We start from the raw sequence: 27,075 nt of genomic DNA, 5'->3' as shown, positions 1-27,075 counted from the left end.
CTGTGATCTTGACACCCACTTAGAAATAGGAGTCCCCAGAATCACAGTAGAAATGTCTTTCAGCATGCTGCTGGAAGAATGTCTGGGTCCCCTGCAGAAGCTCACACTACTTTCTTACAACCCTAGGAAGCTGTCTTAGTCTGTCAGCGGTACAGTGGCCTGAACTACCAGTCTCCACACTGTCACCCCAGGTTTCTATTCTCCACACATGCTCTACAGCCTAAGATTGCCATCTCCTCCACCTCTCCCCACCTTGTCCTCTGAACAATCCCCCAAAGTCCTTCTTCACCCGCCACCCCACCTCTGAGCATTTCATGGTAAGCTCTGATTCTTAGTGTTCTCACGAATAATGAGTACAGGGATTAAAATAAGCACAAAATAAACAGGAGCAGAGCCCATAATCCATGTTCGTCCAAGCACACAATGACAATAGCCTTTCCCTGACCCCTGGCTGTAAGCCATGGATCTCTGTCCATCTCTACAACCTTATGATGAACTTCTTGCCTCACACCCGGGTTCTTCTGTCACTTGTCACACCTGCGTTTCTACCTTCATTCTCCCAGCATTGCATTGTGGTTATCTGTACCTCAGCCAACCACGAGGGTGTACTGTCACGGTAAATCACGCAGCCCCATCTGGGGCGTTCCCCTCGAGCACTGGTGTTTCTCCATTTGTCAAAATTCTGTTCGGTTGCCAAGGCTGGTCTCAAAAACCAACTGCTTCACAAGCCTTCTGTGGTGACACAAAATGTTGGTGCTCCCAAATCTCCGCTTCTCAAGGGAGAGATTGCTCACAATTAGGGGTTCAAGGGCAGGTCTCCCTGGGCTACCTAGGGTGTGCTCCAGAAAAGCCAACCCATGGGCAAGGACCCTTCCTTTTTCTGAATTCTTGTACCCCCTTTTTGAGGCCTCAGTAACTCATTTTAAAATTGAAATTAATTAGATTTTTAAACGTTTTTTTCAAGTGGGGAGGTGCATGTACCACAGTACATGAGTGGGGGTCAGAGGGCAATTTGCAGGAGTTGATTCTTTCCTACCACGTGGGTCCAGAGACCAAACTCGGGTCGTAGGCTAGGCAGCGGGCTTCTTACCTGCTGCACCACCTGCTAATCCTGACTGGATAATTTTTAGAAGACTCCTCTGGTTCACATTGCCTAGAACTCACTGTCAGCTTAGATTATCCAAAGACTTTGATCCTCCTGCCTCAGCCTTGGGAGTGCTGAGATTCTAAGTGTGCACCACCTCACCAGACTCAAGGCCCCAGGAACTGTGGTCTCTCTTTCCTGTCAGCTATATTCTGGCCACGCTGTGGTCATTCACTGTATTTATTTATTTATCTGTTTTGAGGGTGGTGGTGGTGACTGCACGCACTCATGTCACGGCAGCATGTGGAAGTGAGTCATTTCTCTCCATCCACTGTGGGTCCCAGGGACTGCTGTCAGGTTGTCAGGCTTAGCAGCAAGCATTTTTACCTGCTGAGCCATCTTGCTGGCCTCAGTTTCCTATTTTTGTTCTGTATCAGGCGATAAGCTTGGTGGAAAACGTTAGATGGGGATGCAGGAGCAGTTTGTCCCTTAAAAAGAACATGAGGTCTCCATCGTAGACACCAACAGGATTTTGGTATGTTGACCCTCTTCCCAGGAGCTCCCCAGGTCCAGGCTTTCTGAGGAAAGTGTAATCAACCCTGTCTAGAGTTCTCAGCTCACCTGAGGCTTGGGGGTTGTTAGCCCTGTAGAGAGGATCCTTCTTTGGTCACTAATCAGTGTGTAGCCAACAACCTGAGTAGATGAAGTCTTGGTCTTGTCCTCCTGAGTGTCCACTCTGACATTACTTCAGGCTGGAACACCAACGGGGGGGGGGGGGGGGGGCTCAGCCAGGTCGCTGTGCTGAGACTCATATACCTAAAGTCTCGGGATTCATTTCCTAGTTCTCTTCACATCCTCAGTGGAAGCTCTGTTCTTTCATTTCAAATTCTATCATAATACAAGATGAAATTGAGCACTGGTGTTCGTGAAAAGGTCTTTGAGTAGGTGAAGGAGTCAGGCAAGGAGGGAGTCTCAAGAAGTATCCTGTAGTGCTTGGGCACCCTCTGTAGAACGTTCTTAGGAGAACAGAACTTGCTTAGGGACCCACGAGAGAAGCAGAGAGAGATTATACTAAAGCACTTTGAAGGAAATGTGTTTCCCGGGATTCCACAGCAACGTGGGGGTGGTTTAGTGTGTGAGAAAATAGATGAGAGGAGGCTGGATGACATGTATAGCTGTTGAAATCACATGATGAGTACAGGAAAGCTCATCCTACTGTCTACTCATTGATTACTTTTTAGCCGCATGGAATGAGGTTTGGAATTGAGCAGGCTGGCCGTGTATTAGTTGTGGGAAATGGTACATGTGTCTGTATCTGTCTGAATTTGTGTCCCCTGTGAAAAGGGGTGTTACTCTGTAAGGTCTTTTGAGTATCTACATGCATACCTACAAACACACTCCTCTATGTGTATTACGTATGTACCTGCACGTATGTGTCTACACAGCTAAGTGCCTGCCTACTGGCTCATGGAAACAAAGGAGACAGAGGGAAAACAGCGGCACCCTGTGACCACTGCTGATGAGCAGGGAAGCATCTCTACCCCTGGGTCCTCTGACTGGCATCTCCAAGGGAGTCACCAGAACTCAGACCTTTCGGGTCTGTTGGCTTCAGGTGGACGTAAAGCTTTGGGGCTTGTTGAGTAAGGTGGTTTCTTTCCCATACATCTTTAACTCATCGCCTGTTGGCCACACTGCCCAAGCCTGTCCGTGCCTCAGCCTGTGCCAGCCCCTTTCCTCTGTCAGCAACAGACCGTTGTGCACTCGGGTGTTCTCAGAGGGTGCCCTGCTGGCACAGCGTGAGTGGCATTTCCAGATGTGCAGGCGCCACTGCTTCCTCCACAGGCTGTGTCCACCTCCTTAGGGTCCTCCTGGGTCACAGTGGCTTCTCTCTGAGCAACAGCTCCTCCTCTGCCTGCCTGCCTCTCCTCAGCCATGGCCTTCTCCGCTGGGCTTAAGAGTAGGCAGCTGCTCTCTGAGAACCTTGCAAACCTGGATACATGCTGGGAACTTGTTCCTCCCCTGAATGTCCAAGAATTAGGGAGTTCCATGATGGAACACTTGGGAGGCTGAAACAGGAAGGGTGGACTGAATGCGAGGCCAGCCTGGGCCTCAAAACAAAACAAAACAACTGAGGCTCCCTTCTTCCTCTGGTCTCTGATATGAGCCCTACAAAGGTACCTGGTAACATATATGGATTTGCTGGTTCATATTAAAGATTTTTAAAAATTCTATATGTTTGGGTGTTTTGCTGCTTGTATATATGTGAACCACATGTATATAGTGCCCAAAGACAGCATTGAATCCCTTGGGACTGGAATCACAGACAGCTGTGAGTCACTATGTGGGTCCTGGGAATCGAACACAGGTCTTTTGCAAGAGCATCCTGTGCTCTTAATCACTGAGCTGTGTCTCTCCAGCCCCTCAAGATTTACACCAGGGGTGTGTGTGTGTGTCCATGTCCCACCGTATATGTGGGTACTAGCAGAGGCCAGAAGAGGGACCTCCTCTGGATCTAGAGTTTCGGGCAGCTGTGTGGTTCTCAGCATAGGTGCTGGGAACTAAACTCCAGTACTATGCAAGAGCAGCAAGTGCTGGGAACTTCTGAGCCATCTCTCCAATGCCATCCCAGCTTCACAGTAAATGCTGACCAATAGTATCTGTGGCTTTGACGCAGAGTCAGAATGATCAAAGGCATTAAGCTCAAAGACTACCTCCCCCGCTTAAAGAGCAAAGAACTTGGAGATGAAAATCTGTATTTATAGTTTAGAAGACCTTAACTGTTTTTCCTCCCTTCGGTTCTCCTTTATGTCGTGACTTGTTTCTGTATGAGACAGACTGTCACCGGGAGAGCAGAGTTACTGAGGCAGAGGACGGGATCAATATAATACTATCTAGGGGATTTTCTGGCCATTGTCTGTCCTGTTTTCTCAGGCTGTGTGTAGGCGCAGTATTAATAACCTTGGAGAATAAATCACATTGTCAGCTACAGGATCGGGCCGTGCTGATATTGAAGGATAATGCCTTCAAAGTGAATCTTTCAGCGCTGGGTGTGCCCGTAGGTCTGAGGGTGTGGTGAACTTCTGGTTAGAAAGCAAAGGAGGGAAAATAAGGAAATTTAAGTCTGTTTCTGTTCCAATTCAGTCGAGCTGTCTTCAGAGAATTTAAATGAACACAGAGTCCAGTCTTGAGTCTGTATGAACTCTGGCTACCTGTTGGTTTTTTTTTTTTTTTTTTTTTTTTTTTTTTTTTTTTTTTGTCTTGTTAATTTGACTAGCATTAGCTATCTCAACTCAGTTCAGCAGTAAAATTATATTGGTAACACCTGTCCATCAGGGGAGCATTTCCATTTATAAGACTGTAGTTAAAGCAGCATTTTATTGAGAACAAACACCCTAGAAGATTACCTAGGGTAACGAATTTCTAAAATCCCATCTTTTCCTACTGTTCTTCCTGTTTATTTTTCTATGTACACATTGAGATTCTCTCTCTCTCTCTCTCTCTCTCTCTCTCTCTCTCTCTCTCTCTCTGTGTGTGTGTGTGTGTGTGTGTGTGTGTGTGTGTAAGAGAGAGAAAGAGAGAGAGAGAGAGAGAGAGAGAGAGAGAGAGAGAGAGAGAGAGAGAGAGAGAGAGAGCGCAGCTTGTATTTGCTGACCCAGCCCATAGGAGACGGTCTCACTTTGTTCCATGCCTTGCCAACCCCACCCCATGCTCCTGCTCACAAGAGCAAGGGCTGGGGCCTGGGCTTTCATGTAAATGGGATCAGGTCTCTATTTGAATAGATTGTCTGTGAATGGAGAACATTTCTCCTGGGTGTTCGCTTCATGGAGTGAGCTGGTCTGCCAAAAGTAAGTCAGTCTCCCACCGAATTTACTCTATTTCTTGGTTTTCTTTGCTTTTAAAATATGTTTACTAGATTCTCCCTCACAGTCTCTCCAGGTCACAAGGTTGTTGGTGGGGTTAAGGTCTTATATGAGCATGGGATAACGGTATAAATGGGGCTTAAATTACTCCTATCCTACTTTATATACACAGTCATCTAGAAGGCTTTCTCTCCAACTCTCCTGCACTACAACCCCAGATTTGAAGTGAAGAACAAAAGTCCATCCCCTTTACTCTGGGTATTCTCATGGGATGGATCAGCATGTTGCTGGTCCACACTTACAATAGGTTAGGACTGAGTTCTGCTTTGTGTCAATACCTGATGGTTGGGATTTATAGAGATTGACAACTTGAGAGTTAAATCCGATTGCTTCTACCATAGCCCTTCAGGACCAGGGGGAGACGATGGCCACTCAGTTTGTGAGGTTTCTCTCAGATCACACAGGACATTGTGTAGTCAGTAATTAGTTGACATTTGTCAAAACCACTTCTGAGAATGTTTCAGAGCATGAGACAGGAGGTTTTCTACTGTGCAAACGAGGCCCCCTGACTGCACTTGTCTACGGTTATAAGTGAACACAAGGGGGCGCTGTGGGGCACCCTGCAGACGGGACTCGTCTGTAACACTACAGGGACAATCTACATGGTGCCTATAGCTGTGCTTGGCTTTAAACAGGACAGTTAGGCTTTTTAACCAGAAGGCTTGTTACACAAAGCTGTGTGTTGCCTTTTTCCCACTTTCGGAACGTGAACACACTTCTTCCTGCGTTCATTCAAGCATGAGCATCAAGGCTCCAGCGGACAAGGCTTTGGTAGTACTGCAGCTGACCAGTGCTGACACGATGGTCTGTTGAATTTCAAATGTCCTTTAGAGAAATCAACTCTTGCTTTTATGAACTGTGGTTGCCTGCGGGATGGAATGATACTTAATCTTCTCCAGTTTTTATAGCTTCGCTTCATATACGTACTATAGATAAATATAATTGTAATCACTATGTATTTAAGTAGAGATAGGGCCAACGTCACTGAACTACCTGTAGGCGATACAATTCTTCAACATTTGATTACCCAGATGGCTGTGCAAGCTCTGCATGGAGCAAAACATCTCAAAATGTGTAGGTATCTACAGCTGTCAATCAAACACCTTAAAATGCAAGAACAAAAATCAATAAAAGCCATGAAGAAATGAAACAGGAGTTTAAGCAGTGATACAGAGTCTTATTTTTTCAAATTTGAACATTTCCTTTTTTTCTTTTGTATTTGAGGTAAACACATTTAAATTAACATTTAATTTTAAAAAGATTTATTATGTGTCCATGTGAATGTGTGTGCATGTATATGCAGGTGCTTGCAGAGCGGGAAAAGGGGTGTCAGATCCCCTGAAGATGGATTTACAGGTTGGAGGGAGCCACCATTGGGTTCTGGGAACTGAACCCAGGTCCTCTGCAAGAGCCACCAGCTCTCTTAACTGCTGAGCCCTCTGTCCAGCCCATGTTTATATTTAAATCTTTATCAGTCTAAATAGTTGAGGTACTCTGTTCCCCAATACCCTGCATCAGTGCATACTCAAAGGTATTCTGCAGTGGAGAAGCCGCTGTATTTAGTTTAGTGTACTTAGAAGGCTGGGTGCTTCTCAGGCTCTTGCTAGGCTCTTTCTCCCCTGGCCTTGATTTCCTGCATTTCCCCCTGAAAACCTTCTGTATAAGAGTTTCGGGAAATGAGATGATACTTGTATGTTTCAGTATACACATGGAGGGCAGAGGCTGTTCCCAGGAGTCACTTCTCCATTTCCACTGGTTTCTCAGGATTGAACTCAGGTCATCAGACTTGGCATCAAGCACCTTCACCTGCTGAGTCCACTGGCCACCCCTGGCACTTGTACATTTTGACACACTAAATAGACATAGACTGCTAGACTGAGAGTAGGTCAGTGATGGAGCTCTTGCCTGGCGTGGCCAAGGCTCTTGGTTGGTCAGGACTGCTAAAACCAACAACAGGATAAACAACAAAACCCAAGTCCCCACTAAGGCTTCCTGTGACTCCGGTCAATGTTTTCTCGAAAGCAGCATCCTTCTGTGGAAGCCTGCCCTTGGCTGTATGTAGCCTTTGACGAGTCTGCATCCAATTGGTCTTACAGTTTATGCACACCTACACGTAGTTATGTGTGTTTTCATTTCACATTGTCTGCATCTGCCTCAGACATGCTAGAATGATAGCAGTTTTGAAGTCAGTTTCCCTTCCTAAGTGCGTAACAACCAGAGCAAGCTCTCGGAAGAGCCCAGGGCTTAAAAGGAAGCACTGGACCAGCCCGATACTCCACCTTTGCCTTTTGAAAGAGAGTAAGCGTATGCATAAATCCTAGTGTGGCACACCAGCTCCTCTCTGACATACATTTAAAGGTTCAAAGGAGACTTTTACAACTTGCCCTGGCAGTTCAGTAATGCCCCCTTTGAATGGAGTCATGGATGCTGACGTGATTGTAATCTATCAGATCCCTGCAATGTGGATTAAATCTAAAACATATAATTTATCTAGCAAGAAGCCGAGGAGCCATTTCAGGTCAAAAGTTTGATGCTGAGTAGCAGTCTCTTAAATAAAAATGTCACACTCAGGTAGTGCATCCCCTGTAAAGAGAACATGACATGAGTGTGTGAAATAACGTCCATCTGCCCTTGAGGTTTGGAGTTTGTTTTGCTCAAGGATATATCAGGTTTTCTTTAAAGTGAGATATTGTGAGAATGTCTGTGAGGAAGTGTGTGTATGAAGATTCCCTATAAGGTTCCATTCCCAAAACCTCCCCCAGAGCACAGTAACTAGTGGCTTCATTTAAAACTGTTGGGGATGTTTGCCTTCTGGGACAGACACTGTCAAATCACTGACCACGTGTCTCCTTGTTCCCCGCAGGAGAATGGTGCTGGCCACTTGTATTCTGAGAGCTTGCCACAGCTCAGGTTTGCAATGCTCTTGAACTTGGGTGTATATGCCATTGGTTTTTAAAGGGATTATCTGCCCTCCATGTTGAAGATATTTCTTGTATCCTTTCATCAGGGAGTATCTCACACAACCATCCACTGACCACACTTCATCCTCAGAGAGTACCGTGACATCAAGCGGTGAGTAGAGAGGGGAGGGGAAATTGGAGTTCTTATCACAAAGGGAGCCCTGGCGTTTGGTGGCCTGCTAAGGGGTGTGCAAATAAGGAGCCCAGGTAAACGCTTCTTTTGCATAGCTCTCATGCTGTCAGCCTCTTCCTGTCGGCAGAATCTGGATCAGACATTTTGCACATGACTTCTGGTGAACCTGGCTGCAAATCCCTCTGTGAGAAGGAGGAGGAAGCAAGATCGGCCTCTGCCATGCCAGGTATGCTGTCGAGGGGCTCAAGGACAACCAGGAGGCAGCTCTGATGTATGAAGGAAGGTGACATCATTTTCTTTCAGTTTTATAGATGGAAGAAAAATTACAATATAACAGGCCTTAAATATTGCCGTCTGACAGAAACAGGTTAGACTCGGTTAGGTCTCATCATATCAGCCCCTGCTCTAAAGTTTAAGGAAAAATAAAATTTCCATGGGGGGGGATCATATTTTCCAAAAGAAATTGATAACTATTTTGTTCTTATTTCTTTTAGTCTTTTACAGCACCACAAAGGGCTATTGTTTCTTGAAGAGAAAAGTACTGAGTGTCAGGGAGTGTGGGCAACATTCTGTGCAGTGTGTGCAAAAATGAACAGATTCCCAAGCATGACAGAGCGTTCCCAAAGTGTCCCTTCCCTCAGCTTGATAACCTGATGTTTGCAAGTGTCCATGCTTTAGCAGAACATCATGATCACTACCAGCCTTGCATACAAGATTTACAAAACTATTTGTCAAGCTGTGTGAATGCCAACTTGTAGCCGCCTCTCCTTCCTCTGATAGCTCTGTTAGTGATCAGTAAGACCATTAGCAGAAAAGGGGGCATTAGCCCAAGAAAGGCTTAGAGAAACACCCTCTGTTTGAAAGGCCACTCGTGCAGATTGGGAGAAGGCCTTGGCGCGGCATCCCTGGCTCTGCACTGGCAGACATGCGTGTGCTCTGGAGCAATCTGCTGTTGTCACATGCCAGCCTTTGTTGTTCGCTGGTCTACCCACACCACCACCCTTCCCCTCTCTTCCTCTTTTGATCGTCACTGCTCCCCCGGTCCTTCACCGTGTTTCCTCTTCTCACAGGCACCAGCCCAGCTCCCGAGAATGCTGCATGCCGAGACTCTGTGGGTTCGGACAAGGCTGCATCACACCTGGTGAGGGAACCGTCCATGGTAACAGTAAAGGCAGTGACAAGCTATGAGGATCCCTTTGAATTTACATGATGTGCTTTAAAAGCCTTGTTTTACTCTTTTAAGATATTAGGAAGGAAATAGGAGTTACTAGAATTTAACTACATGTTCAGAGTATTATTAACCTGGATAAATCCGATTGATGATGAGCAAGGATGGCCTTGCTTTGTCTTGATTGTCATTTATTCACTCACTCATTAATGCATCAGAGTTCAGTCAGAGACAAGATGGTAAATGCATTATTGCATACAGCTACCTGGATCAGTAAGGTGTGAGTGTGTGTGTGTGTGTGTGTGTGTGTGTGTGTGTGTGTGTGTGTGTGTGTGTGAGATGCTGATCAGGTAAAGAAGCAGATAGTCAATGATTATCATGAGATTAGTGGTTTGAGAGAAGAACTGATTGGGATGAATGCCCAAATGGTCACGGGGGAGGCACTGTGAGAGCGACATGGCATTATAAGCCTAGCATGAAGCACTCACAGAGAGCAGGGAAACTCCTTTCGTAAAGGAAGATCCACGAGTGAGAATGGTTGTAGGCTAGCTGGAGACTTCGGTCTCGCTTCATGATTCTTCATGGCCCTTGCTTGTATTTCTCTCCTTTTGTTGTACTGTGAAGGTCACGTGCATGGGTGGTCGAAGGGTAACCTGCTGTGTGGTCCTCCAAGACTTTTTCTTACACATTACTTCCTCTGTTGTGTATGTGGGGCTGGGAGGCTGCATACCAGATACCTAAGTGTTGTAGCCAGCTCAGTGTAGTATCAAGAACCAAGGATCAGTGCAGATAACTCAGGAAAGCTACAGCATGAGGATTTGGGGGCAGTGAGGTCGATAATGATGTTAAAATCTAAAGGGAATGGGGTGACTGGTGGCTGACGGGCATGTTATCTAGAATTATCCTAGGGTGCAATGTTGATCCTAGATGCTACTGTTTCCCCTGATTAAAAAGGGCAGAGGGGAATAAACCCAGGACCTTTAGTTTTTGTGGAGACTCTCCTGGGTGTGGACGGGGATTCCTTTCATCTCAAAGGAAGGCAGTCCTGGAGACATCTTAAGAATGATGGTTTATAAAAACATCAATGGAGGGGATGGAACAAGTTCCAGCGCTGTTGTCATAGTTCAGAGACAGGAGGAGGTGACAGACAGGAGATCTAAAAGTAAATTACTGTGAATTACTGAAGGACAAGACAATATTGAGCTCGGGTTAGAGTTTAACCTATAAGAGTAAATGAGAGAGAAGGGAGGAGGAGGGTAAACAACAACAACAACAACAACAACCCAGTGTGATACCATCAAGCTTCAGGTCAGAGAAGGCATCAGTAGTCTATAAGATCTTACAACTTAATCAGCCCACCCAAGGAGACACACACTCCTGTCATCTGACAGAAAAGCAAGTGTGTGGCTGAGATTTCCCAAGGACTGGCAGGCAGGCTGAAACTACTGAGGATATGGAATATATTATTATCATCTATTATTGCTATTATTTTCATTTTTTTCTTATAGGATCTTATTATGTAGCCCAGGCTAGCCTAGAACTTGTGAGGTCTGTCTCAGCCTCCTGAGTGCTGGGATTACAGGTGTGCATACACTGCCATATTCAGGAAAATAGAGCCTTGATGAACAATACGGGGTCAAAGTAGAGAAGATTGTGCGAGGTCACTGAGAAGGGCCACTGTCCCACAACAGAGGGCGACTGTCGTTAGATGGAAGCCGGGGTAGCCGCAGTCCTCAGGAAGGAGTGATTTGGAGACCATTTTGGATGTTGCTGTGATCCAGTCAGATACAGATGGAAGGCGTTCTGTTTGGTTTGTGGGGGGTCCTGGTCCCAGGTGGGGAGATGAAGAATTGCAAATGGAGGCCACAGCAACAGCTCCTGGATGCATGGCTAAGGCAGACAGAAGGCCTGTGCTACACTGGAGGAGAGCTGGAAAAACTCGAGCATATTTACTGATTATGAGAGTGAGCAAGAGTGTTGCTGGAGGGCTTCTCTCCAGGTTCCACCAAGCCCATCCATACTGCCAGTCAAATGCACACACCAGGAACCCACCAGTGTTAAAACCTGCATTTTGCGGCATCTAGCTGCCTGTATGAGACAAGAAGCAGGAACCTGGTTTGGGCTCTGTTTAGAATTGGTTATTAAATATTCTCAGGTTTAAGGTGGAAACTCGAGCCATTGGGCACCATTTGTTGCTGGAGGGCTTCTCTCCAGGTTCCCCAAGCCCCGCAGTCCCACAATCCACTATAAAATAATCACTCAGATGCTTATATTACTTATAAACTGTATGGCCATGGCAGGCTTCTTGCTAACTGTTCTTATAGCTTAAATTAACCCATTTCTATAAATCTATACCTTGCCACGTGGCTGGTGGCTTACTGGCGTCTTTACATGCTGCTTGTCCTGGCGGTGGCTGGCCGTGTCTCTCCCTCCTTCTTCCTGTTTCCCCAATTCTCCTCTCTCCTTGTCCCACCTATACTTCCTGCCTGGTCCCTGGCCATCAGTGTTTTATTTATATAGAGTGATATCCACAGCACAAGGGCTCACCTGTGTTGCTGCATTGGTTACATTTTATGGAAGACACTAGTCTTTTTAGGTTGATTTCCTTTTTCTTTTATTGAAATTAGATTTTTTTTCATAAAATATATTCTGATTACGATTTCCCTTCATCAATTCCTCCAAGATCCTCGCTACCTCCCCTTCCATCCAGATCCACATCCTTTCTGTCTCCTGTAATCAATTCCTGGCTTCCTGAGGAATTGGGACACTGATTTTCATAGTGGCTATACAGGTTTGCACTCCCACCAGCAATGGATGAGTTCTTGCCTTACTCACACTCTCCCCAGCATGAGCTGTCCTTTGTGTTATTTGTCTTAGCCATCTGACAGGTGTACAATGAAATCTCAAAAGTAGTTTTGATTTGCATTTCCCTGATGACTAAGGATGTTGAACATTTCATTAAGTGTTTCTCAACCATTTGAGTTTCCTCATTTGAGAATTCTCTGTTTAGACCTGTACCCCCATTTTAAACTGGGCTGTTTTCTTGATGTCTAGTTTCTTGAATTCTTTATATTTTGTAAATTAGACTCCACGAAGAGACAAGTATGAAACTCGGCTCAGCCCAATTTTATTGTAGCTGGTTCTGGACCAGGACTTGTAGAGTCTGGCCCAGATCAGTCTACTTTAGCCATATTCAAGTACAGCACAGTTTTGAAAAAGGTGTTCAGAGAATTAACTCAGTCCCAAGTGCACAACAATTTAAGACATGTTTACATTGAGAGTCCTTACAAAGGACATCCATCTTTCACAATAATGGGTACTGTTGACTCAGAGATAGTTCTCAAGGTCTAGGGAGTTTGAGTGAGGTAAACTGCGGGTGTCAGGATTGGCCTGGCCCTAAGATAACACAGAAGTCACTTAGGCTGCTGTAAAGCACATGTGACATCACTTGTAAGAGTGGGTTTTATGGCCGGGCGGTGGTGGTGGTGGCGGCGGCCGCGGCGGTGGTGCACGCCTTTAATCCCAGCACTCGGGATGCAGAGCCAGGCGGATCTCTGTGAGTTCGAGGCCAGCCTGGGCTACCAAGTGAGCTCCAAGAAAGGCACAAAGCTACGCAGAGAAACCCTGTCTCAAAAAACCAAAAAAAAAAAAAAAAAAAAAAGAGTGGGTTTTATGGTCTAAAAGCAATGCTCAGGATTTAGGGGGAAAGGTCTTGGATAAGTAGAAACATAAATTCTGGAAGATAAGGCAGAGCCTGTCTCATTAGATAGCAAAGGATCACCAGGATATAAAACGACATCATTCCTAGTTCCAGGAAGAACAGCTTCACACCTCATTCCTTTGAAGAGGTGAGCTGTGTGTTAAACTTCCCTGGCTTCTCCAGTGCTTACGTATGTGCACAAGGCATTTTTACCCTCTACACCCTTGGTACACACATGATTACTATATAACACCTGATTAATGGTCTTAAAACATATTTGAATGAAGCTATCCATTCAATTTCATTTTGATTCAAGTAATCCTAGCACTTGGCTGCCTGAGGCAGGAGGAGCGCAAGTTTCAGGCTAGTGATGGCTCATGGTCTGCGTACTGAGATCTTGTCTCAAACAACAGCCAAACAACTAAACCATTCTCTCTCTCTCTCTCTCTCTCTCTCTCTCTCTCTCTCTCTCTCTCTCTCTCTCTCTCTCTCTCCCTCTCTCTCCTCTCTCTCTCTCTCTCTCTCTCTCTCTCTCTCTCTCTCTCTCTCTCTCTCTCTCTCTCTCTCTCTGTTCATGTTCATGTGGAATGAAAGTCTAACAGGACCGATCTTGATGGGCACATGTTTCCATAGAGCTATGTAGGGCACCCCTTGCTATAGCCTGAGATGGCGCTGTGTACCTCCCTCCCCACACACCGCACTGTGTTCTTGGTTGAAAGGCCCCTCTGTGCTGGGGCCCCTCGTGGCTCTCTCCTCTGCATGTGCATCACTTAGTTCCTTTGTGACAGCTTGTGTCCCTTTCATAGCTCCTTACATTTATGTCTCTTCGGCTTCAACTGGATTCTTGGAGCTGGTCCTGTCTCTGCTGACCTTTACTCCAGTTCCTGGAGTTCTGTAGAGTGATTTTAATAGACAGGACAGGACAGGAAGAGGACAGAAAGCACAGAGAGGTTTGGTTCTGAAAGATTTCCATCCCACACATGCCAATACAAAGTTCTTCCCATTTTAGGAAGCAGGAGAGGGACTCAGAACAGTAGAAGATGGAGGGAAGGACTGTACCGCACGAGGTAAGGCGCGCACAAGAGAGCTCCGCTGAACTGCCAGTTACTGGTGATACTTGGTCGGTAAAGTTGTGTCTGCCACCAACGCATTCGGCATCTGGGTCAAGTCTTGTGTCTATTTTCAAAAAGCCACAGTGGCATCGCATTGCCTGGTTGGCCCCACATTCTCCCAACAGTAGCTATCTGAAGTCAAAAGTAAGCTTGTGTTGTGAGCTAGTCAACACTACTTCAGTACCTCACACAAAAGTAAATATGCCAAGATTCACAAAATGGGCCAACCTGCCTCCTCCTCAACATGACTTCACAGGGATAGCACCGGCCTCACCGACTCCAGGCTAGGTCTGTCTCTCTCTGTCTGCTTCTGTGATCTCTGTAAGGTAATTAAACTTCTGCTTTCTCTTTTGAAAAGTGGAAATGCTGACTAAAAAAATAGCTATTAGGCTGGGGACATGGCTCAGTTGATAAGGTACTTCTTTGCTTAGCATGCACGGGACCTTGGGTTTGATTGCCCGGCATCACATAAAATAGGTCTGGTTGCTCACACCTCTAATGGTGGCACTCTAGAAGTGGAGGCAGGAAGGTCAGAAGCTCAAGGTCAGCCTTAGGTATATAATGTGCTCACAGTCAACCTGGGGTACATGTGACCCTGTCTTCAAATCCTCACCCCTAAAACAAACAAAAAACAACTCTCCCAAAAATGAAAACCAAACTAACAAACCTTACTGAGATAATACTGTAGTCATAATCTGAACATTAATCTCTCTTACCTGCATAATTTTGGCCTTGCAAATGCAAGACAAGGCAGGTAAACAGTGGTTCCATAGCCTCAGAAAAATAGAGCAACTAGTTGCCACTGAGGGTTTGCTGTGACATCCTTATGTGACTCAATAGTTACATAAAATCACATCCTATCATGTAGATGGTTTGACAAGGTCGTGGCTTGGTCCCATCACATGTCTGAGAGTCAACTCTTGGCTGTAAACCAAGTGTTGTAGATTTTAAGCCAACATCGTTCATGTTGCAAAGCTGTCACAGAGAAAACTGTCACGGTAGAGAGATTGTCCTGGAATGGCAAGGTTGATACCATGTTTATCAATGCTCTTTGGGTCGGTTACTTTTCTTGGAGCTGTAACAAAATGCCTGACCAGAGCAATTTATAGGAGGGAAGGTTTGTACCTTGATGGAGACCTCCTGTCAGCCGTGATGGGGAAGACATGCTAACAGGAGCATGAGGCAGGTGGTCCCCTTGCATCCTCAGCCAGGGAGCAGATGAATGCTGGTACCCAGCTTGCCTTCTGTTCATTTTGTCTGGGACTCTAGCCCATGGAATGGTGCCCCCCACATTTAGAGGTGGCCTCATAGGTCTTCTGACCCAGCCTAGGCACTTCCTCACAGATGTGTTCTGTTTCCAGGGTGATTCTAGGTCCCATCAAGTTGACAAACACTTGTTCCCATCAGTGATGTTTAATTGCTGAACCAGGACAGCAGAGGTGTGCATTAACAGGCCTCATGCCCTGCACACTGAATGCCAAGAGAACCTCAGGGTCCTCTGACTCTGGGCTGTCTTTGGCTTCCATGCACCACTGACATACTGAGGTATAAGTCTGTGTGTTCCTGGAGGCTTAGCGAATTCTCTTATTGGGTAAGCAAGTGCCTTAGCTGCCTGTCAACTCAGACATTTAAATGAAACATTTTTTAAATGAAGCTAAGACATAACAGCATTGGATGAAAATGAGCTTTTGGATGTTAACTGTTTCGGATACTTGTCTTTCCACAGAAACTGAGGTTTCCACACCTCCCAAAGCACCCACGAAGTTAGTTAACTTTCCACAGAGTGAGAAGTAAGTCTCCTTCACACCATGTTTGGGGTCTTAATCTTTCTCCTGAGTCATACATATGTGAGTAAGTTCTTTGTTTCTTCTGCAGCACTTCAGCTAGTGAGAAGGAGGTGGAGGTGAGTTTAATGTCTGCCTTTCCACCCTGCTTCCTCCTCCCCTCCCCTCCCCCTCTCTTTCCGGTCCCTGTGGCTTGAGTTTTCCTGCCTTGTCCACAGTCAGGACAAATCTCTGTCACCCACCAGTCCCACAGCTGCTCAGACCCAACCAAGTAAACACAGAGACTTATATTGCTTACAAACTGTATGGCCGTGGCAGGCTTCTTACTAACTGTTCTTATAGCTTAAATTAATCCATTTCTATAAATCTATACCTTGCCACGTGGCTTGTGGCTTACTGGTGTCTTCACAGGCAGCTTGTCATGGTGGCGGCTGGCAGTTTCTCTGACTCAGCCTTCCACTTCCCAGAATTCTTCTCCTCCTTGTCCCGCCTATACTTCCTCCTGCCTGGCCACTGGCCAATCAGTGTTTTATTTATTGACCAATCATAGCAACAGATTTGACATACAGACCATCCCACAGCAGGTCCCCCTCTCCTTTTCCCCTTCCCCCCTCTCCCCCTTCCCCCTTCCCCTTCTCTAACCCCTCCCCTTCCCTATTTACCTACTTCCCCTCCCCTCCCCCTCCTTTCTCTCCCTCCTCCTCTCTCCCTCCCTTTCTACCACTCTGCTCCCTCTTTCTGCCCATCTCTGCACTTCAGATGGTCCCATCACAGTCTTGCACAAGCCAGTTAGAAGACTAAATGCAGGCAGAGCTGTGCTCCAGCCTAGGGTTCCCGGGGAGAAGGATGCCCCCGCTTCATGGACCTCCTCTAACGTCTCTCCTTGTCCACATGCTGCTGTGGCCACAGGCAGAGTTTCTCAGGTTGTCCTTGGGACTTAAGTGTGACTGGTTTACACTGGAGAAGAGAGTCAAGCTTGAAGAGAGGTCCCGGGACCTGGCAGAGGAAAACTTGAAAAAAGAAATCACAAACTGTTTAAAGCTTTTAGAGGTGAGCGAATGATTGGGGATGGGCAGTCACATGCTTACCCCTCCTTCTCCCTTTCCTGTCCCTTCCCTTCTTCCCATTTCTGTTTTTGAGATTGACTCTTGCTGTATAATTATGTAGTCCTGGCTGGCCTGCTACTCAGTATGTATACCAGTATGGCTGCATGTCAGTCTCCTGCCTGAGCCTCTCAGGACCACGGTTGTGAGCCACATGACCAGCCATTGAGTTACACTCTTTTTTTTTTAACTTGCACATGGTATAGGAGTCTAGTTCTATACTTAGGCACATGGATATATATACACCCTTCTCAACACTATTTCTGGAAGACACATCCCTTCTCCATTGTGTATTTTTGGTTTCCTTCTCAAGGTCATTTGACCACAGACATAAAAGTTGTTGTCTTGGCCTTCTGTTGTGTTCTGTAAGTCCATGTTTGTTCCGGTATCATCCCATTGAATTACTGAGTGTGTGGTATGTTCTTTAAAAATTATTTTACTATGCTTGTTTATTTTGTGTGTATGGGGGAGGGGGGACACATGCCGTGGAGCACATATGAAGGTAGAGGACAGTTGTACTTGTTTATTTGGGGGTGGGCATGCTATGGCACACATGTGGAGGTGGAGGACACTTGAGGGAATTTTCTCCTTCCACCATATGGGTCCTGGTATTTGACCTCACGTCATTCAAGCCGGCAACATGTGCTCTTACTCACTGAGCATCTCACAGCTGGGTAGTATGTTTCAAAATCAGGAAGCATAGGATGTTTACTATTCCTCTAGACTACATTTATTTTAGGGTAGTTTTTGTACCAGGCTTTTTCTCTACCAACCAACTGCCAGATCATGACACAGAGATTTAATATTAGTTATGAATGCTCAGCCTTAGCTTATGCTCGTTTCTTGCTAGCTTTTATAACTTAGCCTGTTTCTCTTCATCTGTGTTTTGCCTCAAGGCTTTTTACCTTTTCTTTCTGTATGTCCAACCTTGTCTGCTGCTGATTGGCTGGCAGCTGCCTGCCTGGCTGGCCCTGGGTGTCTCCCTCACTTTCTCTCTTTGTTCCTCCTTCTCTCCTATTTATTCTCTCTGCCCACCAGCCCTGCCTACCTCTTTCCTGCCTAGCTATTGGCTGTTCAGCTTTTTATTAGACCAATCAGATGCCTTAGGCAGGCAAGGTGAAACAGCAACACATCTTTTCATAATTAAACAAATGCAGAACAAACAAATGTAACACACCTTCACATAGTTAAAGTAATATTCAGCAACATAAACAAATGTAACACGTCTTTACACTGTTAAATATTCTACAACTTTTTTTTCTTTTTTATACTTTCTAATAGTAAGGATCCAAAATCAGAATCTCATGAATGTGAAGCATGTGTTCTACCACTGAGCTGTGCCTCCAAGCACCCACATTTTTCTGTTTCTGCTCACCCCCAGATAATAATGTTGAAATTTTGACAATAAATTGTCACAGACTCTATAGATTTCTTGGCTCATCAGGTTTAGCCACCCATGAATGCAGGATGTCTTTCCATTTGTGTCTTTGTTTTTTAGATTTCAAGGTATAAGTCTTTTGCCTCTTTACTTTGGCTTATTTCTGAGTATTATATTCTTTGTGATATGATTTAAAATAAATTGTTTTTCTAGTTTATTATTTTAAAAAGTATCAGTACATGGAAACATAACTGATTCTTGTATTAGTTTTGAATATTGTAATTTTTGCTGAGTTTATTAGTTTGAAAGTTCTGTTCTGCCTGTAGGGTATACTACAGAAAAAAATCACACTATGAACAGAAATATATTTTATCTTATTGTTTTTCTTGCCTAATTGCTTTGGCTACAGAACCAGTGCCATAATATGTTGCATACAAGTGAGAGTGTAGGTCCTTGGCTTGTTCTTAGTCACAGAGGGAGGGGTCATCTTCTGCCATTCACTCTGACATTCACTGTGGGTTTCTGACCCAGCTTCCATTATGTTGAAGTACTTCATTCCTATTCTTGTAGTGCTTTTAAAATTGTTTTTTAACAATCACAGATTCATCTTTTCAGATGCTTTCTGATTCTTTTTGCTATAATTTTGTGACTTTTGTCTTTTCTACCAATGTGGTATATTGTCTCAAATGAGTCTCATGTATTGAACTAACCTTGCATTCTAGCAATAAATTCCACCTGATCATGATGTACTGAATTCAGTATTTTGCTGAAGACTTATCATTAGAATTCCTCAGGGTTAGTTATTAATCTGTTCTTGCAACATCTGCTCAACCTTAGTATTGAGGTAATAAGTTCTCATAGAATGAGCTTGAAAATAATCTATCTTGTTGAGTGTTTGGGAAGGACTTTACATGTGTTGGCATGAGGGGTGTGTGTGTGTGTGTGTGTGTGTGTGTGTGTGTGTGTGTGTGTTTCATAGAATTCCTTAGGGAAGTCATTTGTTCCAGGCTTTTCTTTGTTGAAAGGCTTTTTTATCACTCATTAGGTCTTGTCAAGTTATTTCCTTATGTTTCTGCTGTAATTAGCAACATTCTGTTTTGCTTACAACTCACCTCTGCTCTTCCCTTCTCATCTGGAGGTGATTACTGAAACCACTGTAGGAAGCTGCATATCTGACAAAAGCCATTTCTGTTAGCCAACAACCTCTTTAGCTGCAACTTAGACACATCTGTGTGTTTCAAATGTGGCTGCCATTCACTGTGCCTGGGTGATAACAAGGTTGGAGTCTGCTGCCTGTCACGTTGTAGTATTATTTGACAAAAAACAGCAAACCAGAAGGGCCAAACCTTTGCATTTTCAGGATTATTGAGCAAACCACCATTTGTGGTGCTTGGTGGTATGACTGCCGGGACCTCTTCCAGATGTTAGTCACCCAGCTTGATGGCCCCTCTTCCAGAGCTCATGGCACTTTAGATCTGGACAGCCTTAGACATTTGCTCACTCACACAGACAGTGAGAGGTAGCTTGTTTACTCTCAAGTCTGTTCTTCATCCCTGCTGGGAATGATGGCCTTGAAAGGCATCATCAAGGTAAAGGGCATGAGTTTGGGTGAGGCAAAATATCATGTGTGCCCAGCCAGCCTGGCCACGCCTAATCATAAGAGAGGATACTGGCTGTTCTTCATTTATTGTGATGAAACACCTGATAGAAGCAGTGTAAGGAAGAAATAATTTATTTTGGCTCAAAGTTCGCCATGGACGGAAGGCATGGTGACAGGAACAGCCCAAGCTGTGGTGTCAGATGCATGAGGCAGTTGGTCACATGGGATCCAGTCAAGAAGTGGACGAAGATGAACGCCAGCACTCAGCTGGTATTTTGGTTACTGTTCTATTGCTGTGCTAAGACACCCCGACCGAGGTAATTTATAGAAGAAAGAGTTTATTGTGGTTTACTGATTCAGAGGGTAAGTCCTGACCATCATGGCAGGGAGCATGGCGGCAGGCAGGCAGGCATGGTGCTGGACCGTGGCTGAGCTCACATCTCATCCTCGAGGACAAGACAGAAAGACCTATCTGGGAATGTGTGGGCTTTTGAAACCTCAAAGCCCAACCCCAGTGACATACCCCCTCCAACAAGGCCATACCTCCTAATTCTTCCCAAACAGTTCTACCAGCTAAGGACCAAGTATTCAAATGTATGAGCCAATGGGGGCCATTCTCATCCAAACCACTACAGCTGGCTTCCTCCTCCTCCTCCTCCTCCTCCTCCTCCTCCTCCTCCTCCTCCTCCTCTTCAGTCAGGAGCCCCAGGCATGGGATGGCATTCTCCACATTCAGGGCTGGTCTTCCCTCCTCTCTGGAAGCACTATCACAGACACACCCAGTGGCGTATCTCCTAGGTGATTCTAAAATCTATCTCAAACCAGTTTGAATTATTGTGATTCTCCTCTCAATGCCAGTCTGTTCTGGTGTGATACATCTGTATCCTGTCTTGTGAGCCATGGAGGAAAGCCATGAGTGCACGTGGGGGTAAAGCTGTGAGTACACTTGAGGGTGAGTCAGGAGAAAGGGAAAGACGAGGCATTGTGTACCTGTGACCTAACAGCAGTTTTTCTGCCCTCCACTGCTGGGCTTTGGTGGCACTTTCTGCTCTCCATCAGGACGCTTAGATCTGCAAGTGGTTTAGTCGGTGTGAGAAACTCTGTTGGGTGTGTTTTAATGCTTGGCTTTCCATGCAGTCATTAGCACCTCTGTGTGAAGACGACAACCAGGCTCAGGAGATCATTAAGAAACTGGAGAAGAGTATAACATTTCTCAGCCAGTGCACAACACGTGTGGCCAGCAGGGCAGAGATGCTGGGGGCCATCAATCAGGTAACAGTGAAGCAGAGAGGATTTGTGCCTCTACAGAGTGTGGGCTCATTTCTAAGAATATGTTTCAGAACACTTCTATGCATCCAGGTGTTGGGTTAAACCTTTAAACCCAGCACTCAGGATGCAGAGGCAGATTGGTCTTATGAATCCAAATCCAGCCTGGTTTACACAGAGTTCTAGGCCAGCCAGGGTGACTTTGCTACTGAGAAAACTTATGCAAAGGGAGGGAGGTGCCCGAGGCTTGAACCTACTATCAGAATCCACATGCTGCCCTCCTTCCCATAGCTCTAGACAGTCACTCTCCTGTACGCTCTAAGGGCAGCCATCTTGCTGTATACAGAATCCCATCCTTGCCCAGTTTACACAGAAACATGAGCCTAAATTCTGTCAGTTAACCCCCGCCCTTTTCAGTGCTTCCTAGTCTACGGGACCAGACCATCCCCACTATACAGATGCACACTGTTTTTAAGATGGAGGGGGCAGAGGTGGTGTGAATCCACCTCTCCATTGAGAAAGAATTACTGCAAACAATAGAAACAGGCCTGAGTGGCCCCATGCATTTCCCAGCACCTGGGAAGTAACAGGAAGATGACTGTGTGCTGCAGGCTAGCCTGAGCTGCATGGTGAGAGATACCACCTTCAAAATCAAAGATCCCTCTCTTCCTTCTTCCCCCACCCCACACCCTGCTGTCTTTGGCTACCATATTGCTTTTCTACTTCTTTGTTCTAGAACAAGCCTCTCAGTGGAATGATTCTCCTGCCCAGTCTCTCTCCTCTAGTATTCTCTTAAAACTTGTCGGCCATACGCCTCTACAAACCTGCCATTCTTCTGTCTACCACGCAACTGCACACTCCAAAAGGTCAGCGCTACTTCTGGAGAACTCAGCATTTCCATACCACAGCCCTTTACCATAAGGGCTGCTCCGCTCCCAGGCTGTTGGATGGCCCCACCCCTTCTCTCAGACCTCCTAGAGCTAAAGATCTGAAGATCTCCCTTCTGGTCACCTTCTCCCCATCTGTATTCAACACACGTGCTCACAGAACCCAGGATGACTCTCAGATCTGAGTTTCACCTCATCCTGTCTTGAGGTCCTGATGGGAGCTGGCATTTCTTCCTAGATGCCCGATACATCCTGCACTTAGCATCCTCAAAGCCAGGGCCTCCCGAACCCTTTCCCACCCATTGCCTCCCAGCCTCAGTCCTAGCGGCACAGGCCAGAACTAGTGGGGGTTGGGGGCAGGGTTCTCTCAACACTCCCATCTCCTTCTGCATCAGTTGTCAAAGAGTACATCCATGCTCCACCTTCAGACCAGCCAGAGAATATCGTCATGATTTCCTCTGGTGTATCTACCAACTACACCTAAGTCACTCCCTCTCTCTGCTGTTCTAAAACAGTGGCTTCCAAGATGGTACTGCTTGTGTCAAATCCTAATCCTTTCAACACTTTATTCTTTGACAAGCAGCTTTGCATGTATGTAGCATGTGGGGGGGGGGTATACGTGGGGGGGTGCATTGTATATGGGGGGTGTGGGGGATGTGTACATGCTTGCTGCAGTGTCAGTGTGGAGGTCAGTGGGCAACTTTGGAAGAGCTGGCTTTCTCCTGAAGTATGGGTTGTAGGGATGGAACTCGGGTCTTCAGGCTTGCATACAAACGCTTTTGCTCGCTGAGCCACCCTGCCAGCCCTGAATGTCTGTTTTAATTGAGTGTTGAGGACGGTGTTGTTAAGGGAGGTTGACTCTTGTAGGAAAGCCGGGTGAGCAAAGCAGTAGAAGTGATGATTCAGCATGTTGAGAACTTGAAGAGGATGTATGCCAAAGAGCACGCCGAGCTGGAGGAGCTGAAGCAGGCTCTGCTGCAGAACGAGAGGTCCTTTAACCCTCTGGAAGATGAAGGTAACAGCATTAAGATAACAGTGGTGTGCTGCCTCCGCAGTTAAAGATGCTTGCTGCTCATACTTGGTCCCCAGCAGCCATGTCTCTTGGCTTACAACAGCCTACAAGTCCAGCTCCAGGGGATCTGATGCCCTCTACTGGCCTCCACGGGCACTGCACCCACATACAAGTGAACACACACACACACATATACACACAGAGTTTTTTGTTGTTGATGTTTTTAGGGTTTTTTTTCTTTTCTTTTTCATTTTTTGAGATAGAATCTCTCTATATAGCCCTGGTTGTCCTAGAACTCCCTATGTAGACGCAGGCTGGCTTCAAACTTAGAGATCCACCTGCCTATCTCCCACATACTAGGTTTAAAGGTATGCACCACCATGCTTGGCCTACATAGATTTTTTTTTTGAAAGATAATAGTCATACTTTCCTAACATTCTCTTCTTTCAAGCTCTCTTACTGTCTTGCTACATTGTGGAATAAGATCCTTACATTAAGGTTATATTAGAAAATACCTCATTCTTGGGCTTTATATAAAATATCAAGAAAAGACAAACAGAAAGGCACAAAGGATCCTTTGGTAATACCCTCAAAATTCAAAATTCATTCCATCAATTTAGAGCAGAGACATGGTGCTCAGTCCGGAACATTAAACAGACTTGTGCCCAGGCAGGGCATGTTGGAGTGGGTTCTTTCTCCACATGAGATGTGTAATAAACAAACCACTCACCAGCCATAGCTGGATTCTTGGAGTGATTGATCCTGGCACAGTAAGCTGTCCGGTGGATTGGAAGACAGATGAGAACATGGGGTTTCTATAAATCTTACCTTTTTTTTTTTTTAGATTTGTTTCTCTTTATTTTATGGGCATAAATGCTTGTATGTATGTGCATGCAGTGCCCACAGAGGCCAGAAGGACACCTGATCTTCTGGAACTGGACTTAAAGATGGTTGTGAGCTGTCATGTTGGTGCCGGGAACTAAACTAATGTCCTTTGGAAGAGCAGCCACTGTTCTTAACCACTGAGCCATCTCTCCAGCCCCACGATAGTTTTGAGTAAACAGAATGCACTTTTCTGAACAGAATGCTCACTTTAGCAATGTTCCCCCGTGTGAAGAGCAGCGGTGTTTGATATTCTTCTGCATGCTAGCAGGCACTGTGGACAACTGCAGAGACATTAAGGACTGTGTCTTAATGGTTACTGTGGAGATTGTTGGGCTGCAGATGTAGCTCAGCAGCTTACCACTTGCCAAATGCGCAGGAAGCCCCTGAGCTCAAGCCTCAGTACACAAGAACAGAATAAAATTAACGTGGTTATCTGGCTCAGTAGTTTCTAGAGGTTTTTTTTTTTGGGGGGGGGGGATCGGTTATTTTTTGTTTTGTTTTGTTTTTTCTGTTGTTAGCTTTTTGAGACAGTATCACTCTGTAGCCAAGGCTGACCTTGAACTCATGGCAATCCTCCTGTCTTAGTCTCCTGCAAAGTTTTCATTAAGCCTTTTCTGACCTTTACTTGACAAAAATGCATGTGTGGTTTTTAAAATGTAAAAATGTGGGGCCAGAGAGATGGCTCAGTGGTTAAGTTGTTCTTGCAGAGTCCCAGCTCACAACTCTCCATAACTCCAGTTCCAGGGGATCTGATCTGATGCACAGACATACATGCAGGAAAAGTATAAACATCAAATATTCTCAGAAAATTTTAACATGAAAATGTTTTCCTTTTAGATGACTGTCAGATTAAAAAACGTTCATCTTCTCTAAATTCCAAGGTAATTACTGATTTCATAATTAACAAATGTTGATGAAATGTTCACGAAATACTAAGATAGTATTTGAAAGTATGTGTCTTTCACTGAAAATCACAACCGATTTAAATTCTCATGCATGAATATACACGTGTGTATGTTTATAGTTTATGAGGCACACCGTTCCCTTTCCTGTTGTTTGTATGTCAATCAAAATGGCCCCACAGCATGAGGAAAGCCAGGGTAGCAGTTTTGTTTCAACCAAAGCAGGGTCCAGGGAAGCGGACCATGGTAGAGCAGATACTCAGGATCCCTACAGATGTGTTCCCCTGCCCCCTGCCCCTGGCCCTGATCCTTCCTTGAGGTCTAACTGTAACATGAACCCTAAAAGGTCTTATTAAATAAAAAAACCAGAGTCAGATATCGGGGGTTAAAACCTGAGAGATCAGAGAAATAGGAAAAGCCACAGCTAAAACCTCACTTCACCAATTCCACAGCTTCCAAAGAGACCTTCTTCCTGTATACCCAGGCCTATATGCCTTGCTGTTCTGTTCTCTCATTGACTCTCTCAGCTGAGCTACATCACTTCCTCTTCCTGTCCAGCTCTGTCACTTCCTGTCTGTCTGTAGAGACCTCCAGACCTCTATGGTTAGTGTTGGGATTAAAGGCGTGTGTCACTATGGTTGGCTCTGTTCCCAGTGTGGCCTTGAACTCACAGAGATCCAGACAGATCCCTGCCTCCCGAGTGATAGGATGAAGTGTTGTTACCTTTGCCTGACCTCTGTGTTTACTATAGTGGCTGGATTTTTCCTCTGATCCTCAGATAAACTTTATTGGGGGACACAGACAAAATATCACCACATCTAACATCTCTGCTTCAGAGCCAGGCTGCATCCTTCCTGGAAAGCCAAGTCACAGAGCGAGAGAAAAGGTCCAGTCTTGCCTGCTACAGAGCAGCCCTGAAGTCTGCCACAACACCCCCACTTTGTTCTTGGTGGGAAGTGAGATGGGGACAGACAGCCTTTTTTCTGGGAGTTTCCAGGCCTGTCTAAAGAATCAAGTCTTATTGCTGAACAAGAAAGCGAGATGAAGGCAGGGCAAGGTGCAGGCCCACTCCTCACAGGATGCAGGCCCACTCACAGGATGCAGGCCCACTCACAGGATGCAGGCCCACTCACAGGATGCAGGCAGGGCAGGATGCAGGCCCACTCACAGGATGCAGGCAGGGCAGGATGCAGGCCCACTCACAGGATGCAGGCCCACTCACAGGATGCAGGCAGGGCAGGATGCAGGCCCACGGGATGGGGCCCACAGTCGGGAGGTCCCTGCAGACACACACCCAGAGGTGTTCCTCACTAATGCCCCAGTTAGTTTCTTAATACAACCAAGTTGACAATGGACATCAACCATTGTAATTCCTTTAGTTTATTTTCATTTAAAATATTTTTATTCCTGAGTGGTATTTCTTTAAGCTACACAATAGTATATAATACTCTTCCTATGCAAATCTCAAGGCCTATAAACACATTGATTTGTTAAAATATAACATCTCACTTATGACAGAGTCTAAAAACGGTCTCCCCAAGCAATGCTGAGCCTGGCACCAGAGGGCTGCCTGCACTAATAGTGAGTTTACACATAGGATACCAGTTACCCCAAGGGGGGGTGCCCGGTAAGTGGCAACCCTGGGGTGCTGTTGCTTAGTGGAAGACTAAAAGTAGCAGCAGCATGGTAAATGCTTCGAAAAGTTGCAGGAAAGAACTTTTACCATAATGTCTGAGGAGAGAGAGATGTTTAATCCGATTTAGATATCACACCACGTGAATAAGTAACAAAGCCGCTCATTCCCCCATTAGTGTGTAATTTTTTATGTGTATTAGTTAAAGCAAATTTAACAAAAGTTCCATGAAAAATTTCCATGAAAATTACAAGAGAAGCTACAAGTGTGGTGAATATTGACCTCCTCTTGAGCTGAAATTTTCTAAGCATAGAAGCGAAGATAAAAGAAAAGGAAAACATTTGGCTAAATTACAACACAGCTCGTCTTCTAGAAAAACATAGGGAAATGGTCATAAGTACAAACATGTTTCTCAACCAAACATGCAGATGGTGATTCATCAGCAACGGTGTTCGATATACTCTGAAGACAGATAAATGAAACCCAGATAAGAAATACAATTCTTAGCTAGCGAAAGTTATAAATCCAAGGTTGAGGGAGACAGAATA

The 27,075-nt window shown here is 45.5% G+C and overlaps 1 protein-coding gene across 4 annotated transcripts in view; it reads left to right on the top strand.

The window, feature by feature from the left end:
* Window positions 1-27,075, top strand: part of Irag2 (inositol 1,4,5-triphosphate receptor associated 2) — a 50,213-nt gene that overhangs the window by 19,360 nt on the left and 3,778 nt on the right. For 3 of the 4 annotated variants that reach the window (XM_037203996.1, XM_037203997.1, XM_028891789.2), the window contains exons 5-15: window positions 7,868-7,914; window positions 8,012-8,076; window positions 8,225-8,323; window positions 9,168-9,238; window positions 13,975-14,032; window positions 15,804-15,867; window positions 15,953-15,980; window positions 16,771-16,911; window positions 21,080-21,214; window positions 22,963-23,110; window positions 24,830-24,873. In XM_037203996.1, coding sequence (XP_037059891.1) covers window positions 7,868-7,914; window positions 8,012-8,076; window positions 8,225-8,323; window positions 9,168-9,238; window positions 13,975-14,032; window positions 15,804-15,867; window positions 15,953-15,980; window positions 16,771-16,911; window positions 21,080-21,214; window positions 22,963-23,110; window positions 24,830-24,873 — 900 coding nt within the window. Of the gene's footprint in view, window positions 1-7,867; window positions 7,915-8,011; window positions 8,077-8,192; window positions 8,324-9,167; window positions 9,239-13,974; window positions 14,033-15,803; window positions 15,868-15,952; window positions 15,981-16,770; window positions 16,912-21,079; window positions 21,215-22,962; window positions 23,111-24,829; window positions 24,874-27,075 lie in introns of those variants that run through there. The other variant, XM_037203998.1, reaches the window with a different exon arrangement.

The sequence above is a fragment of the Peromyscus leucopus genome, chromosome 3, assembly GCF_004664715.2.
Source record: "Peromyscus leucopus breed LL Stock chromosome 3, UCI_PerLeu_2.1, whole genome shotgun sequence".
NCBI classification, from domain to species: domain Eukaryota; kingdom Metazoa; phylum Chordata; class Mammalia; order Rodentia; family Cricetidae; genus Peromyscus; species Peromyscus leucopus.
The sequence above is the reverse complement of the archived record's forward strand: the minus strand, read 5'-3'. Positions and strand labels throughout refer to the sequence as shown.